Raw genomic sequence first — 19,186 nt, 5'->3', positions numbered from 1 at the left:
GCAAGTGTTTCAAGGTAATTCTGAACCTCTTTGGACCAAATCTCACTTGCTCTGCCATTGCCTCTTCTGTCCATATGTGGATAACATCAAAGATGGAAACACAATGATTCTCTCAGTGGAGCTTTGCTTTTTCTGATCTGCTGATTCCAATTTTGACATGCAGCAGTGGAACGTATCTTGAATAGATGTGCATAGTAGGTAGGATCCCCAAGACCTACTTCTCTGAACTCACCTACAGGCTCAAAATATTTAGTTATCTGAGGTGAAAACCAAGATCATATCCGCTCCTATGCTATGTCTAAAAGCTGACTGGCCTAGAAGTTGAACTTTTCTTCAACTCCAGTAGCATAATGGTATTCTTCACTGTGTCTGAAGGTGCCAGAGTAGCTTAGTGATAAGACAGGCTGCAAGACACACAGTACTTTCTATAAACCATTTCTGACATTTCCAGCATGTCTCCAGCTTCACTTTGTCTAATGATAGGGATAGTCATGCTGACCTCACAGTAAGTGACATTTGTGTTTATGTGCTTTGAAGTCACATGTCAATTGTAAGTCTATAAATTTCATAGGTTTTTCTCAGGTAAGGAATACTCAGAGGTGGTTTTGCCAGCTCCTTCCCCTGAAATACAGCCTGTAGCACCTGGAATTCACTGGTGGTCTTTCATCCAAATACTAATCACAGCAAATGCTGCTTATCTTCCAAGATGGGATATGGGGCCTTTGGGGTATTCAGGCTTCACAGTAAACAATACAGAAACCAATTCTACGATTTCCTCATTGTAAGGGTGATCTTGGTATCCACAATTATTCCCTTTTAATGTTGCATGGAATCTTGACAAACAAGACGTAAAGACAAAAGCATCTTCTGATTTCCATGCTCATTTTAAAAATGATCACATCATCAGGAAATGATGTATAACTTTAAGTTTCAGACAGCAAATCATTCTCATCTAATGATTTCTGGTATTTTTCTCTGGTCATTTTTGTTACTGTGCTACCAAATTATCACCACAAGGGGGTGTATTCATAATAAAATAATATACGTACTGTATAGGAAATATCATTGTCTATTACTCCTATTTTCATAAGAAAGTGTTCAAAGTAGTGCATTTTCATTAGATTTCACCAACAGCCAATCAAAAGGGGGTGTAGAGAACAAGAATAGCAATTGGAAATATATCTTTTTTCCATACCCTGATTATCACAGTCCCATCACTTTCATTAGGGAGGAGTACTCCTTTTTCCTTGAGCTATTTTTCCTCCCATGATAAAATCATCAATGGAAGGTACTTTTTCCTAATTTGAGTAGAATTTGGTTTAGGATTATGTGGAACATGGTTCTGAGAACTCTGTTATTGTAGCGTTGTATTCTATCAATTGCTGGAACATCATCTTTTGGAAATCCTGTCCATTAAATCTTGGTCAGAGACAGCATAAGAGCTTTTGTTGGACCTTTCCATCACCCCAAAGAAACAGCTCCTTTTCACCGTATAGACTGTAGCCTAGGATGCTGATGAAGAAATTGGCAAAACCATCTTTGGATATCCCTTACCTTTATGAAACTCATGGGGTGGCTATAAGTCAACAGGAGACACATGGTGGCACTAGATGCATATTGGTGGTGGCGTATGTGATATTGGTAACATTCTTGTAAACAAATCAGCCACATTACACTTCTTCAGCTTCACCTCCATCACCTCATTGTATCAACAGAGGAAGAGTTTATAAGACTATGTTAGCTTGTTGTGGCTAAAACAATAAAGAGCTGTCACAGCTTGAAGATTAATAAATCTTTTATTTCATGAACTACATACTTAATACAATGAAGGTACCCTACATAGTTATACCTTTAACATTATTTTTAATATTTCTTTCTAGCCGCAATGGTTGTGTCATTGGCCCTGTAGCTGCTTCTGATATATACAAGAACCCCAAGGTCTATGATAAGGTAAAGGAAACTGCAATTTTTCCTTTCTTTTTATTTTATTGTCGTTTGACATCTACACACGAGACTTTGGTTTAAAGATGCTTAATGTGATTTGATGCCTGTTATTAATAGAATATACAGATTGACTACTGTACATTGTACTGATGCTTTGCAATAGTATTTGTTTATTTCCAAGATTTGATTGTTTTTTCGATTGTGGTTTATGTTCATTTGTCTTAACAAAAGTTTAACATTTTTAAACAATTTTTAAACATGCATTTCACTGTGGAAGAATGCACAAAGAGCTTTCATCTTCAAGAAAATCTTCTTCTCTCAATTTGGCCTAACTTTTTTGCATCTTCTTCATCCATCACTCCAAGATACGTTGGTTCCGTTTCATGTCATTTGGTCTTCTATCTAAAACTGTATTTTTTTGCAGGTCCAAGAAATAGATGGGGTTAAAATTGTCACCTACTGCTCTCCATTATACTTTGCTAATTCAGAGATATTCCGGGAAAAAGTTATTGCAAAGGTAAGAGAATTCTGGCCCACCATGTTACTTTCCCCAACACAAGTTTCCAGTTCCTTTTGCAATGAAAGATCTGGAACCACAAAAAGATAGTGGGGAGAGACAGAGAGTTTCTGTGGTAGGAATTTCACAAGAAAATGGCAGAGCAGAAAAAAGACAGTAGAATCTCACTGCTAGTTTTAAACCTTCTTGGCTGTGAAACCAAAACAAGCCTTGTCACCCATCAACATTTTCAGAAGTCGTACTTCAAGCTGTGAAAAGTTAGCTTTGCTGAACTAGAACTCACATAATCCTCTGTTAACATAGCTTGGTGTTTGGGAATAACATTTATTTTTACTATATATGTGGTGCAACAGGGTGACAAGAAAACAGTTTGTGTTTTAAGCCTCTTTGAGAAATACTTTCCTTGTGGAGTCTTATTTGGCACTAAATTTTTATATCTTTTTAACACCAGGTTTAATTTTTTCCAGGCCTTTAAGTTTGCATAAAAGAATGCTCTTTTATTTTGTCAATCACTCCCCCACCCCAAAAATGTCATCCTAAAATTACTGAATTAAAGGTAGCAAATCATAAAGGGAGAAGCTGCCATTCAATGGTTCTCAACCTGTGGGTCCCCAGGTGTTTTGGACTACAACTCCTTGAAATCCCAGTTTACCAGCTGTTAGGATTTCTGGGAGTTGAAGGCCAAAACACCTGAGGACCCACAGGTTGAGAGCCACTGGATGGATCATCACACACACAACTGCATTTGGATCCTAGCCCTGCTAATGGCTTTCCAAACATAAAGAGGCCCATCATTTAATTTTTTCAGTTTGTGGGCCCTACAGTAACATTCACATTCCCTCTTTGAACCCCAGATTCAAGTTCAGTTATCATTAAAGCAAAGGCAAGAAAACTCAGAGTGCTATGTTTTCTTTGAACAGACTGGTGTTGACCCTATAAAAGTCTTCCTGGCAAGGAAAAAGTTTGTGAAGAATCAAGAAAAGGTGGTGGCTGCAGCACAGAAAGTGAGCAAACTAAAATCCTTCTTCAGAAAGAATAAGGTAACTCACTTTAATTCCAGTGGATTTGCTTTTTTGGGACAGGAGATAGTGCCATTCATGTTTAGTAACTTTACCTCCACCCGCTTCCCAAAAGATGGGGAGGTATGCATAGCAATGCTGAAAAAAGAGATTCTTAAAACTTTTTTTAAAAGGTTACAAACATCCTGAGTAAGTAGCTGAATCATTATCGCAAGTGTTGTCACAGGCACTATCCAACAATTTTGCAGTGAACGCAATAATTGAGAACAGCACTCACATTTTTACAGTGAGAAAATATTGAACAATCTTAGCTATTTTAATACAAAGTACAAATGCACACAGGATTCAGAGTTAACCCCAGCAACTGGTGAAAGCTTCATTAACAGCTGCAGTAGAAGAGAATACTCTGTTCTCATCTGAGTCCTAAATGAATAGAATGGAATTTTGTGGTACAGTCTAATACACAGTTTCCTGCTAGCTTTGCAGTTTCAGGATGACACAATAAACGTGTTAGTCATCAAAGTGCCGCAGCACTCTCTTTATATTTTGACTATACAATTCTATTAATATTTACTTAGAAATAAGTCTCAGCATGTTAAACATTACTTACTCCCTGGGAAATGTATATAGGCTTGAATCCTTAATAAATTAAATTATAAAATTCTAGCTGGTACTGCTTTTCTATGTACTGTTGTTTTGAAATTCCTCTTACTTACTCAGCAACTGGAAGGGGGAAAAAATTAACTCTACAAAACTGATTGCAGCACGAAACAGGAATGTCTTGCTCAGCAACAATTATTTGCTCAGCAACATGACTAGCCCAGGAAAACTGCAAGCTAGACCACAATCTGGAGGCTGTAGCCTGAATCCAAATGGTTAGTCCGAAGTAAAGGAGACCCATTGAATCAATTGTTGAATAGTAAGTCAACACAAAGGTAAATCAAATTGATTCAAAGGATTTACTTTAGTTGGGGACTAATAATAGGATTAAAAACAATTTTCCAGTTTGTAAATTTATATTTCAGATTAAAACACAGACTAGGTTGGACTTTTTCCAGCTGTGTAAATCTGATGCTGCTGTTACTGATATCCATGAAAGGTGATGGTGAAATAAATCTATTTTCAGGATGCCATTAGATTCATCTTCCCTTTTATAGTGAAACTAACCAACACAGGTTGTCTTTAAAAACTGCTCCATTGTTTTTCTGTTCAAAACCCAATGCTGGATTCTGAAATGAAACATGTCAAATAAATATATAAGATATTTTGGATCAAAATAACAAGGGAATTACATCTCTTCTTCCTTTTCCTTACAATCTGTTCAATGACAGGGATAAGTTGATCATAGAGTTGCACTAGAGGACCCAGATCCTTAACGTTTTTAAAGAAATGTATAATTTTATGTCATAGCCTTTCTGATACCAGCACTGTGGAAGTGTAGTTGTGTGTGGGCATGTGCATCTCATCAATAAAATAAATATAAAATTATCCTGAATGTAGTGTCTTTTCTTTTCCTAAAGACTATATCTCTGCAAGAGCTCCAGAAGGACTTTGAGAGCAATTCTCCAACAGACACAAACAACAACCAGACAGCTTCCAATGGCAATAGCATCTCATTTATTGCTTTCAACCCAGCTATGAATGCTGCAAGGCAGGTTAATGCCCCTTGTGAACAAAGAAGCACTCCTCAAAGAAGCAGCATCCTCAGTGTTACCCCAGCCTCAAATGTTGATCCTATAATTACAGCACCCCCATTTGTCAACTTCCACACAATTGTTTTGGATATGAGTGGTGTCTGCTTTGTAGACCTGATGGGGACAAAGGCTTTGGGAAAGGTAGGTTGTTCTTAATGTTTCTGTTCATCTTTTGTATCGCCTTGCATTACTATCTGAAGATGTGGTCCTTAAAATATCCCAAGTTCCATTAAATAAATTGGAAATGATCTGTAGTTTCAAAGAGAAGCAGTGATAGGCAAAAGCTTGGGTTGAGGTTGCTCTACCCTTGGAAGACAATCATACAAGTGATAGCCGATTATGATGATAATGATGATGCTTCAGAGAGTTGAGTATTTAAACAGTCAAAATAAATTGCTAACTTTGTGGAATAAAAACCAGTAGTCAGGAAAGACTTTGTGATGTGACAAATCAGGCAGATAAGAAATTACATATAAATGCTGGTTCAAGAAGTCAGTAAAGAACAAGGGCAAGGATTAAACACTATCAAGGAGCAATGTGTCACAGATTAACAGTAGACAGAAGATACAACACACTACTGGAGCAGAAGACATACAGAATATTCACTAATACTAAACAAATTTAATCCATACCCAACATACCATTTTAATTCTTTCTGTAAATCTTGCGAGCTGTGTATATATATTCATATAAGGCAGTTGGGCTATAAGGTACAGAATAGGAATCTGCTTCAGAATTAAAGCTATCTGACTGATGGAGTACTATACAATGATTCCCCTGAATCCAAATGTTAATGGCTTTGCTTATAATGTCACTTTTATTTTAAAACACTTTTTTCCATAAAAGCTGGTCACTTCATCCCTCTCGTTGTTGTCCATTTGTTGTAGTTGGGATTATACATTCCAGGAATAGCATTTGAATATTTCTGAAAATCTGGGGCAATGTATATCCTCAACCTTGCCGTCTTCTGTCCACATTCTAACACTGGAAATAATTACCTTGCCATAAAATGTCTAGGATTTTCTATGTTTTCTGCATTAATGTTATCTTGCATTTTTATTGTTAAACACATGGAAGTAAATAATATTTTTTTTTATTTCATCATGTAGCTGTGCGTCAACTATCAAAGGATTGGGATTAAAGTTTTCCTGGCAAATGTCCCTGGTAAGAAATTTATTCCATGTAGCGAACTCCATCTCTCTCCCATAAATGTTGGCCTTGAAAGGGGGCAGAAAATGGAAATAGGACTAAAAACACTGCCCATGAAGCTCATATGGAAGAAAGTTGGAAAAAATGTCTGAGTGCAATTCTATCTTTTTAAAGAAAAAACACATGGAGTTTTTGCCCTTTCCTACTGTAAAAAAAATACGCATTTGAAACGAAACCAGTCGTACCACCCATAGAAGTATCTGATTTTACAATTTGCCTTTGAACCAACTTAGTATTTGAGCCTTTTAAGAATTATAACTCTTACTTAATAAAGATGTTATGATTATTAATAGTGATAACATTTTACAAAAATAACTTTTCTAGCTATTCCTCTAAGTCAAAGATAATGCTACTGGAAGAGAATGTGTCTTAGTTTTCCAGGTGTTGTTATGGTCTCTAGGAATGTTACTGCTTATGTAAGTGGTTGTATGAAGTTGTACAACCAGTTCTACAACAGGTTGTAAGAGTTATGAAGTCCTACCTTCAATGAAAAGGTTCTATAAATGCAAGATCATTTATGCAAGCAAGAAAGACACCACTGAATACTAGCCACTGCTTGTTTTTTTAGAAATGTATAATTTCTCCCTGTAGCCTAAAATTAAGACAGAGGATCACATTATTCATGTATATGCTGGAGCTCTGAGTGAGGCATAAAATATTGAGCATCACAACTATTATAAGGGTCTACGAATACCACTGCCCCCTCTTGTCCATGTCACTTTTTGTTATCTGCTGTCTGTAAACCCAATTTCTTTAGTTCTCTCAGCTTTCTCTAATGGAAAGAGCAGCAATTGGGCTGTATCCTTACTCCACTTACCTGTGAAATAATATGTCATGTGGGCTTTAGGTATAGATTTGTGTGCTGCATAGGCCTGCTCCAATAGGCATGTGCCTTTTTCTTATTCTTTAGTACTGCAAAGTTATTTAACACAGAATATCCTGACACAACTAACTTTCAAACATAGAACTCTAGTTTTCCACCACTTCAAGTGTACTTGTCTCTTTTTTTTTTAGCCCAAGTGTATGATGACATTCGCACAGGGGGAGTTTTTGAAGAAGGAGGTCTTGACCCTAGTCATCTCTTTGTGACCATCCATGATGCTGTTTTGTTTGCAACAATGAATGGCAATAGAGCTGTGCGTTGCTCAGCCTTGAACCAGGTATAAATTACTCATTGTCTTTTTTACTTATTCAGTCTTCTTTTATGTATTCCTTTTTATTGGTAGACCTTGTGTTAAAGCAATAGTCAGTAATTAGATTGGCAAACACGTTAAATAAATTAGTATAACATATTGTTGTCCTTTTTCACCTTATATATCACCAGCAATAGCTATATAATTGCTAGCAGTGCTAAAAAAGGAAGATATAAAATCTACAGTTACTAGAAGCCTGGTTTAATGGGGAAAGCCTGATTTAAAAAATAATTTGGGTGGACAAGTTCAAATAATTATCTATTTGAATGTTTATATATGATCTAATTGGCAAATATAGTTGGAGTGTCTTACAAATATCAAACAATGAAATCACAGATTTTACCATAAACCAAACAAACCAGCCAAAAATAGAAAGTGAAGAGCGAGCAATAAAACTTTAACAACAAATACAAAGATAAAAATAAAAGATTAAATGTCTGCTAAAAGAGGAAGGTCTGGCATTTTCAATGTCAGGTAAGGACACTAGACAGATCTCACTTGGGAAGACATTCCACAAGCCAGATGGAGGGCACCATTAAGAAGTTTTCATTTTTCCAGTCATTACCTATTTCTTCATTCTGGGCAGGTTTACCCAGAGAAAGCCTCTAAAAATAACCATAATAACCATATAGGAGCACATGGGAGCATGTGTTCTTTTAAGATAGCAGCACTCAGGTGCTTAAGGGTTCAAAGAATTTCTTAACCTCTGAATCAGGTTAATATACCTAAGTTAGATAAGAATTAAATCACAATTTACAGCATCACTTTGCATAAAGAAAGATAGAAGAAAAAAATCAATGAGAAAGTCAAAGATTGATTATAGTAAAAAAGAGAGAGCTACACAATTAACGGAGAGAACTGTCCAAATGGTGTTGCTCTTGTGGCAAATGGAGAAAAGTAGCTTTGCTGGTCTGGAGAACATTAGAGAGGAAATAGTAGTGTTCCCACTTAGGCTACTGAGTGCTAGAATCCACTCATGCAGCTGCGAGATCAGTTTGTGTGAGGCACCAAGACCAGGAACAGGAAAAAAGCAGGAAACAAGTAAATAAATCCTGGCTATGGCAAATACTCAGAAGGCAGGAAACAAGCAATAGCAGGACACGTGCTCAAAATGAGTAGCATATTATTTGTTTAGTTATAAGATGAGAAATAGTGGCCTTCACCAAGTTATCGCACGATAACATGGCAAAATGCCCCATATCTTAATTGTGTGTGTATGTTGTGGGTGTGCAATATTTATCTCCATGGTTCATCTAAATGGAATGCTGTCTAAGAAAATAGTCCATGGCAGAAGTTATCTGCTTTTAAGATCCCTTCTCATGGAAACCTTCACAAATCAAACTGATTACACCACAAACTTGCAGGATTCCTATGTTGGAAAATCATCAAACAGAGATCAGAAATTTATTGATTCTGTTTTACTATTTCAGTAAAAATAGAAAAATACTATAAAATAGTAAAAATTATATTTTACAATTTCTGTTAAAACAATAAAATTCTGTAAATAATGCATGAATTGACCTTCCAGGTTCAACAAATTTGGAGTTAGGGCTCATCCAGGCTGACTAAATGTGTAAGGAAGTGGCAGTTTTCATAGCTGCAATTATCTTTTCCCAATAGTCAAACAACTCTTTTCCAATTCCAGGATGTTTCAGGCTATTTCTATTTGAAGCATTTAGTGCATCTTTAAGCCAGTCAGGACCCTCAAGGTGATTTGCAACAGATAAAAAACATTTTAAAAAACCAGACTAAAATAATGTCTCAGTATTTTCAAAACTATGCATAGTTAAAACAATCAGACAAGACATCTCTGGTTTTAAGGACAGATCACCATACAAAATATCAATGTGAGCTGCCTATTTTGAAGCTCAAAAGGGGATAAATACAATCTGTTGTCACATGGATACTTGCCTATCCTGTCAAATGTGGTGAGAAATGCAAAAAAAGCCACAACTGAAGATCCCAGATTTCTGGTAGATTCCCAGGGGTGACAGCAATGTTTCCGGTATCTTGACTCCGAGACATTTGGAGCTATTGAGGGTCAAAACCAAAAGCCAGCATGATGCAATGGTTTGAGTGTTTGACTAAAACTCAGGAGTTCAATTCCCCATTCAGCCATAAAAAACACTTAGGATCTTAGGTGAGTAAAACAATCTAATCTGCAGAAAGCCCATTGCTAGGGTCACCAATGGTTGGAAACAACTTAAAGGCACATGACCACAACAAAGGTCAAAGCCAATATCATGAATTGTGTTCAGATTAAATTGGAAGCAGTTACAGTTTGTCCAAGAAAAGCACACCAAACGACAGCCTAGCTGCTGCATTTTGCATTATAGCTATATAACTTCCAAACACTTTTCAATGACAGTCGCACATAGAATGGACTGATATGGTCTCCATGAGAGGTAATTTAAGATACGATGCACTCTGGTCAAATCTGTCTCCCTAGGAAAGAGTGTAACTGGCAAACCAACAAAAACTAAGCAAAAGTACTTCTTTTCTCTTTTTATTTGTACCTGAAGAGCAACTTTAAAAATAAACATACTTCCCAAATGGATTAATGGACATCCTAGCAAGAGGTGACATTTAATGTTGCTATGTCCCCTCACCATTTACCAAAAATTGTTTGCAATCCATAGACTCTTCCAAAAAATGTGCAATAATATAATTGGAGCCTATCAGTTCAACAGTGCTGTTGTAGTTACAAAAATAATTCAAACCTGAAAGGAGGCATGTTGAGGCAAAAACAAGAGATTTCAGAGTTAGCTTTTAAAAAAAAGAAATGTTTGGACAGGAAAGCTCCAGTAAGTGATATTTTACTACATTAAATAGTGTGCCACCAATTTGCACAGATTGTCAGCCTGGATGGCCCCTTATAAGGACAGTTTTATCTTATTGACCATCACTCTGGATTTCAAGAACTGCTTGTCTATCATCAAACCTGATTTAATCAAAAGGAAAATCAAGTATACTGATGGCACTTCACTATAGAGGAATTTATGGATTGAATCTGTGAAAGTATCAACAAACACTATGAAAATATGTGTATATTTAATCTATGATACTTCATTCAAACTGAAGTCATAATTTGCTGCCTTTATCAAATATGTATATGTGAAAATCTAGAAAGCAAAACACTGGTACACAACAGATCTACATACAATAGTCTAAAATACATTTTTAAAAAATACAGAATTGCATTTAGTTATTGAGGTCATAGGATAGCTTTGCTCCAATTTCTTTATTTACATCATTCCATTTGATAAAGGATTTGTCAACCCAGCCTTCAGCTGACATGATGAAACACCTTATCTTAGTTGTATAGTAACTCTATTTGCTCCTAAGAGATTTACTGAAGGTTGAAACCATCTAGTTATCATTTAGATATAGGGCAAAGGACTAAGTCCTTGTTCCACAGTGAGGGTGGGTCAAAATGAGACTCATTAGGAGACAAGAACATGCTATGAAGCCCAACCTGCATCCTGCATAAGAAATAGAATCACCTCCACATATGCTGGCTTGACATTTACGGATTCAGTTATTTGAGAGTTTGCCATCGTCCTATCATGGCTTTCTCCAGCCTTCCAGGATAGAATCTGCACATCACTCGGGTTCCTAGGTGTATAGATTTAGTTCCTCAAACCTTGGCTCAATCTGTATGTCTGCCTATATCGGCTAAGAAGCACAATTCCTCCTGAAGCTCAGGGCTGTGCACATTCACACACCAGCCTTAAGCTTGCAGGGGGCAGGGTGGGCACAAATAATTGTTACTGTCAAACATCATCCCAAACCTATGGCTATGTCAATGTGCAAGCAATGGCTTTGGAAGATGAAAGCACAAAGAATTGCTGCCACCACCACACACACCCTGAAGCCTGAGACTTCCATACATAAATTTGCACAACAGCCTCAGGATTCAGGAGAGGCCAACATGTCAATGTGCACATTATAGCTGTAGCCTTCTGGAAGAGAAAACACAAAGAACTGCCACTGCCACCATCCCCCTCCTGAAGCATGAGATTGCTATATCCACACTGAAGTGGTAGATTGGGCTTCGGGAGGAGGTTAGTGGCAGTGGCAATTCTTCGTGCTCTCCCCTCCCCAAGGAGGAGGCTGAATTGTCCACACTGACATGATGGCCTCTGGTTTCAGGAAGGAGTCAGCAGTGGCAGTTATTCTTCGTGTTTCCCCATCATGAAGGAGAATGTATTAAATGTAAAAAAATATTAAACATATTAGTTAATGTTTGTCTAAATTTTAAGAAATCTTTCATTGACTGCCACTTTATGCCTTCTTTTGGCAAATTGGTGAACAAAAAACAAAGAAATCTTATGATTTCTTATATCATCATTTTCCTATTTGAAGTCATTAAAACTGTTAAGAATTGAAATGATATATCACAGATCCCAAGCTGTTTACAGAATGTCTAATGGTCTATTCTTGTGAGGCATTTAGTACTTTGGTATATTAACACAGAATGCATTTGCAATGAATCACTGACATACTCCACCTGCTGAAAATCCTTCATGTGGCCACCATATTGGCAAATTATATTGGCCTGTTTTCTTGTTTTTCATAAAGCGATCAACTCAGATAGAAGTCTCTGTCTCTGATGAATCTCTGGAAGACAGCAGTGCTGAATTTCAAAACTTGGAAGAGGTATGTTAAAAGGAAAAGATGATTATGGGTAAATACCTGAAGCTTTCATTAGATAACAGGTGTGATCTGACTGAATCATGCTTTATTCCTAGTGACATCAATAGTGCAAATTTCTAACCAAATTAGATCTCATTTATTTCAATGGAACTACAGTGTGATTTGGACCCCATGTTAGTAATTTTCTGTTCATAGTATCCTTAATAATATCAGTTCTAACCCAAATCCTCATTTTTTTCTAGGAAATGTTTGGAAGCATTTTTCATTCAGAAGCACAAACAGCGCTGTGAACTCTTGAAGAATGATTGTGTGATGGCAAACATTTTGACCATGACATTCGTTTATAAAGAAAAGTTTCTGTGTCTGAAGAAACAGAAACATTCAAAGACAACTGCCTTTATACATTTTGGCAAGGGAGTAACAGTTCCTTTGAAGCACTGAAGGCTTCTTATGAGACATTCTCTTCATTCAAAATCAGAGCAACTGACTATTGGAGCAGTTGGTATAGACAGCAGAAGAAGGAACTCAGGGAATACCTTTCATCTATCCAGAAACAGCACAAAAGGCACAGGACAATCACTACTTCACTCCAATTTCCTTCATCCTATCTTCAAGCAATGCTTATATACCCACGAGAATGCATGTAATACATATGCATACTGAGGTCCAGCAAACTTGTTTTTATCAGGAAAAAAGAGAGAATATGAAGAGTGTTTGATCACTAGATAGAACTATCATGAGATATTTGAGTATGAAAGCAGACAGTTGTTTCTAAAGTGTGCACTGAACTTTATAAACTTCATGCTATAAGGAAATAGGCTTCTGATGATGATGCCTAGCTCATCCTCACTGAAAGCTAATATAACCTCCTTGGGGTTTTTTTTTTAGAACTATGTGTGCCAGTATATTTCATGACTATTTGCCATTTCCACTAGCCCTCTTTGCTTCATTTTTTGGAACCTTTATCTCCCCATGCAGATAAATCTCTTACATCTCATAGGAACTTCTTGCACAAACAGATACTTTCATGGTACTTTGCATTCTTACAAATTCAAACTTATTTGACTAGATGTACACTTAAACCAAAGAAAATGTTTTGACTAGTTTTTTATTTAGAAATTTCAAAAGAATAGCTACTTCCACAGTATTTGGTGCTTCAGTTTCCTGTTCTGCATAACCAAACATTAAGAAAGATTGGGTTAAGTTAAATATGAGCAATAAACAAAGTTTCTGTAGGGGACAATTTCCAGACCCTGCCCCATACATATTCAGTAAAAATAACCAAATTACTGAAAATATATTAAAGCATCTCAGTTGGAAAACATCACCTCATATGCGTCTTAGGCTTACAGGCAACATTCATATAATGGTAAGGATTATTATCTAATCCTTTTAAAACTCTTTTCATCTATTCAATACTAAATGGATTTTCTTCCATGTATGCCACAGATGAAGAGAATCTACCTCTAAGACAGACCTGTCTGCCTAGAAAACTAGAAAAAGATCTCTTTTGAAAATTGTATTTTGTAAATGCAAAGTAGGATGGTTCCTCGGTATCTGCTGGAGTTTTGTTCCAGGATTCCCACTCCCATGAATATTAAAATTCATGGATGCTCAAGTCCCATTATAAACAATGGCATAGTAAAATGGTGTTCCTTACATAAAATGATGAACAAATCAAACAAGAGCCTAAGGATCTGCGAAGCAGCAGGAGGCTACACCAGTGTATGCATACACATCAGAGTATTGCTTGGTGTACAGCAAAATCAATATTTGCTTCTTGGATTTCTCCCCTTGAATATTTTCAAGCTATTGTTGGTTGAATCTGTGAATGTAAAACCTGTGGATACAGAGGCCTGATTGTAATTTTTATATTAAAATGTGAATGTAAATACTATTGGTGTTTAATAGTTTTCTGTTGTGACACTTTCTTGCATCCCAAATGGGCTGAATTTTTAAATCTCATGAATTAATTCTTCTAAAATAAATCTTCAGATGTACAAGACATGAAGGGAGGAGGAAAGTCTCAAAGTTCCGATTCTATGAAAATCACTGAAAATGTCACTGTGAGCACATAATTTGAAGAGATCAAATCTTTCTAGCAACTTTCAAATAAAAATTTTACGCAGCAAGATAATTAAAGTAACTTGAAACAAAAATTATATTAGCTGATTTTTCAAAATACTACATTTTTATAAATAGTGGGATATCAATTAGATTTTGAGAATGTGCTTAATGTAGTTAACTTCAAACTCTTAAAATCCATTTTGAAGCTGAATCCAAATGTTTGTTAAATTCTTAGATTTATCTTGGGAATGAGGAAGAGATGTAGGCTGGGTAACTCAGTTACATTGTGGTTTTCAAATAAATGGTGTCCATTTTGCAATGAAAACAAAACTGTATGAATCATTCAGAGTGGGTAAACACATCCTGGATTGCAATAGCAGACTTTCTTTAATTTAGTTCTGTGTCATACTTCATCTTCATAAGCATTTCCAGACAAAAAAATTGAAAAGATATACAGGCAATAATTTACACTGCAATGTTTTGGTCCTTAGAACAATGGTCCACAAGGCAGTGTTACTCAAAGTGGAAGTCCATTGAATTGTGCTACTTCCTGAGCCACTGGCAGCTGGTCCCTGGTGAATCTTCAAGAAACAGTTGAAACTCATGTGGGCAAATGTTATAGGTCTGTATCACATTGAGATGAAAAAAAGCCCTAAAGGTCTCCAACATCAGATAGCTTAAGAAGCACTGCCAAAGGGAACACAGGAAAGACTGATTCTTTCCATCTGCCAAGGCAGAGCTTTGATCTCAAACAAGGAAACCTAACCACAGGTGCCCCACTTAACAGAAATCTCCTCAGCCTTCAGTTTTCTGATGTTTGGATAACTGAAAAAAATGAAATAAATAGGCATGTGATATGCAGAAGCAGAAACTCTGGATTGCTCTGGTGCTATCAATAGGATTCCACTTCTAGACCATACAGGAGTTTTATTACTGCCACTCCCAACTATCATAACCAAGATCACCCAATGGTTTCTGATCAAATTAGCTTTTCACATTTCTGTAGTTTTTCAAACATGACTTTGGGAAAAGTCTAAAGAAGCTATCAGCAGAATGACCATTGTAATAAGCATATGCATACAATTTTTGGAAGGTACTTTTGATGTCACATAACAGAAAACATTAAATTACCCATGACTGCAAAAACTGCCGAAGTTTTATTCTTTTAGGGAAAAAATGTATTAAGCAGACAGGAACACAGAGAACCATAAAGTATCCAGTATTAGACATTGAGAATATATTCATCAGAAGAATTAAAAAAAAACCATTATAGAAGTGGGATGATCATACTTGGAAAGAAAAGAGAGGTTTGCTTGCATCACTGCTACTTGATACCTTCCACAATATAGTTTTTACAAGCTTGTACATAATTGCGATGCAAATAATAAAACAGCAAAGTAAACGATAAAATCAAAGCAGTCTCTAAAGTTAAACTTATAAACTTATTTTTCTATTACTTAAAACGGAACAACCAAGTTAACAATCAGGGAAATCGTAAAATGCTTTTCTATCGTAAAAAGACTTTCAGAAAACACTTTAATGCATATAAGGATGAGCTTGAAGCCAATCAGATCCAAGAAAGAATTCCACAGACGACACTGCAAACAGATCATGTCTCTAGTACTCAGCAAAACGTCTGCTGTCATGGAAAACAAGACACCAGAGCCTGAGATATAATGATCTTAAAACCAAAAAGATTTGAACAGATGAAGCCTGTCCCTTAGGTAACCTTTAGAAGAGGATAAAGAAGCTCAAAATGGTATACATTTTGGTGGAACCATGAGTCATGCAATTCCAAGTTAACTGAGAACTACCGAACCAGAGAATCATAGAGGTTGCATAATTATGCTAAACAGAAAAATCTCAATCAAAATAACCCTGTTAACTGCAGGTTAGGAGAGAACTGCACCTTTATAACAGTATCCCTTTACATATTGAAATTGGTAAATAACTTGAAATCCTTCACAGTGAAGGCAGTGAATATGTAGAAAGATATTTATGTCCCCCTAAAGCAGGTTAAAGCATGAAACAGAATCCCTCCCTAAAATGTTACAGAGGTCCAATACCTGTTCTCTACCACTCCCACAAAAGTTAGACCATAACTATGCAGAGAAAAATCAATTTTTGCTTACTCTCTTTTTAGTTTGCAAGGTGTTTAGTTTGCTGCAAGCATGTGCAATTATATGGACAGCCACCCGATTATCACAGCATGTTACATATTTGCACCTCAAATGTGCATGCTTTCCCCCTCATCCCAGCAAGTACCTCACTTAAGTCTGTACTAGTACTACTAATCATATATTTTGGAAACATGTCCTACTGGATTATATTTACAGATAACCTAGCTTTCTGTGTGAGTGCACTTAGCAGCTAGGTTATGATAGTTCAGTTGATCTCAAAGGTTCAAATTCTGAACTTTCTCTAGTTCCACTGATAATCATATTAATCAACTTAATTTTTTCAGACTAATTAAGGGAAATAACAGAACCAGTCTATCCTGCTTGGTCAGATTTTTCCTGGAGTACAGGATTCTTAGCACTTCAGTTCAAGGATATCAGTATGCTGGAATGTGCTTAGAGAAAGAAGACCAAAGTGCCAGATGGTTTGGAAAAAGTTCTATGAAGAAAGGTTGAGTAAGCCAGGCATACTTAATATACAAACTGCACAAAGGAATTCCATGGTTAGAAAAGAAGGCAACACCCCTTTCCCAATTATTAAGTCACAAACTTAGAATTGTAATGTTGCTGATCAATTTTCCACTATGTGATATTACCCCTCCCATTTCAATATAAATTTTTCTGCAAGACTCAAAACCAAACCCACTTGTGATTTTTCAATAAGAATGTTAGTACAAATTGAGTATTCTTTGTGGGAAACATGAAATGCTTCAAAATCCAAACTTGTCCACACGGGAAGCTGAGGTAGTGACACCTTTGCTTTCGGATAGTTCAATGTGCATACATTTTGCTTTATAAATAAAATTATTTTAAAAATATTGTACATAAAATTATCATCAGGTTTTTTCCATTTTTTTTTAAAAAAACAATTAGAATATTTGTATATACAGTATCTATTGAAGTAATCTTGGAAGATGGGAACCAAGTCTAAACACAAAATTCATTTGTTACATATATACCTTATAATATACACATTGCTTCATGCACAAAAATATTGTATATAAATTACCATCAAAGTGTGTGTTTTTTTAATTAAATGGAATGCTTGCATGTACCTATTGAGATAACCTTGGAAGGTGAGATCCAAATCTAAACACAAAATTTGTTTGTTTCATATATACTCCATTTACACATAGCCTGATGGTAATTTTATGCATAATATTTTAAAGTATTTTGTGCATGAAGATGTATAAGAAACAGAAATGAATAATGTGTTTAGATTCGGACCTCATTTCCCAAGATACCTCATTAGATATAGGTAATTATTTCATTTAAAAAAATAAAAAACCACTTCTCAGTGTAATTATATGCATACTATTTTTAATTAGCAATATGTATAAGGTGTATATGAAGCAGTATGTATAAGGTGTATATGAAACATAAAGGAATTTTGTGTTTAGACTTGGATCCCATCTTCCAAGATTACTACAGTAGCAACATGCAAACTCCCAAGGTATCTTCTTAGGTATATATTGTATTTACTTGAATCTAATGCACATCTAGAATCATAGAATCGTAGAGTTGGAAGAGACCTTTTGCAGCTCTAAGGAGATTTTTTTACAATATACCTCACAACCTCTGAAGATGCCTGCCATAGATGTGGGCGAAACGTCAGGAGAGAATGCTTCTGGAACATGGCCACACAGCCCGGAAAACACACAACAACCCTAACTCACCCCGTTTGAAATTATGAGTCATTTGTAAGTTGGATGATTGTAACTCGGGGACTGCCTGTAATGTGTATTTGAAGCATAGAATCATAGAATAATAGAGTTGGAAAAGACCACACGGGCTATCTAGTCCAACCCCCTGCCATTCAGGAAAAGCACAAAGTATCTCTGACAGATGACCATCCAGCCTGTTTAAAAGTTTCCAAGGAAGGAGCTTCCACTACTCTCTGAGGCAGAGAATTCCATTGTTGAAAAACTCATAGTCAGGAAGTTGTTCCTAACAGTCAGGTGGAATCCCCTTAGTGTAATTTGAACTCATTGCTCCTAGTCCTAGTTTCAAGGGCAGCAGAGAACAAGTCGGCTCCCTCTTCCTTTCACATATTTATACATGGCTATCATGTCTCCTCTCAACCTTCTCTTTTGCAGGCTAAACATACCCAGTTCTTTAAGACGCTCCTCATAGAGATTCATGGTCTCCAGCCCTCTGATCATTTAGGGGTGCTTTGAATGCAATTTTCCTGCTTCTTGGCAGGGGTTGGACTGGATGGCCCACCAGGTCTCTTCCAACTCTAGGATTCTATTATTAGTTACCTTCCTCTGAACACCTTCCAGCTTGTCAATATCTCTGTTGAACTGTGGTGCCCAGAACTGGATAAAGTATTCCAGGAGAGGTCTAACCAAAGCAGAATACAAAGGCACCATGACTTCCCTCAATCTAGACTCTATACTCTTTTTGATGCAGCCCAAAATCCCATTGGATTGGTCAAAATGTCAAGTCCGCATCTTCATTTGCATGGAAATTGTTGCAGTCTGAATACTGGTAATAATTTGTCATGACACATTTTGATGCACACTTCAAGCCAACTTGTTTGACTGGATTTTGCATCCATGTTATAATTAATTAATTAATTTTTATTTATTTTATTTTGTCAGAATCAGCATGAAAAAAATGTATTACATATAATATTACAGTATAGTGGTATAGTTCAATATAGTGCTAATATTGTGCTATGCTAATAATATAATATATTGTATGTACA

General features: G+C 36.2%; 1 protein-coding gene across 1 annotated transcript in view; it reads left to right on the top strand.

Moving 5' to 3' along the window:
* Positions 1-14,129, top strand: part of slc26a9 (solute carrier family 26 member 9) — a 73,963-nt gene extending 59,834 nt beyond the window's left edge. The window contains exons 14-21 of the mRNA XM_008115651.3: positions 1,881-1,950; positions 2,369-2,461; positions 3,382-3,501; positions 5,001-5,315; positions 6,284-6,338; positions 7,398-7,543; positions 12,158-12,235; positions 12,475-14,129. Coding sequence (XP_008113858.1) covers positions 1,881-1,950; positions 2,369-2,461; positions 3,382-3,501; positions 5,001-5,315; positions 6,284-6,338; positions 7,398-7,543; positions 12,158-12,235; positions 12,475-12,522 — 925 coding nt within the window. The 3' untranslated portion in view covers positions 12,523-14,129. The remainder of the gene's footprint in view (positions 1-1,880; positions 1,951-2,368; positions 2,462-3,381; positions 3,502-5,000; positions 5,316-6,283; positions 6,339-7,397; positions 7,544-12,157; positions 12,236-12,474) is intronic.
* Positions 14,130-19,186: the final 5,057 nt, after the last annotated feature.

The sequence above is a fragment of the Anolis carolinensis genome, chromosome 4, assembly GCF_035594765.1.
Source record: "Anolis carolinensis isolate JA03-04 chromosome 4, rAnoCar3.1.pri, whole genome shotgun sequence".
Lineage (NCBI taxonomy): Eukaryota > Metazoa > Chordata > Lepidosauria > Squamata > Dactyloidae > Anolis > Anolis carolinensis.
The sequence above is the reverse complement of the archived record's forward strand: the minus strand, read 5'-3'. Positions and strand labels throughout refer to the sequence as shown.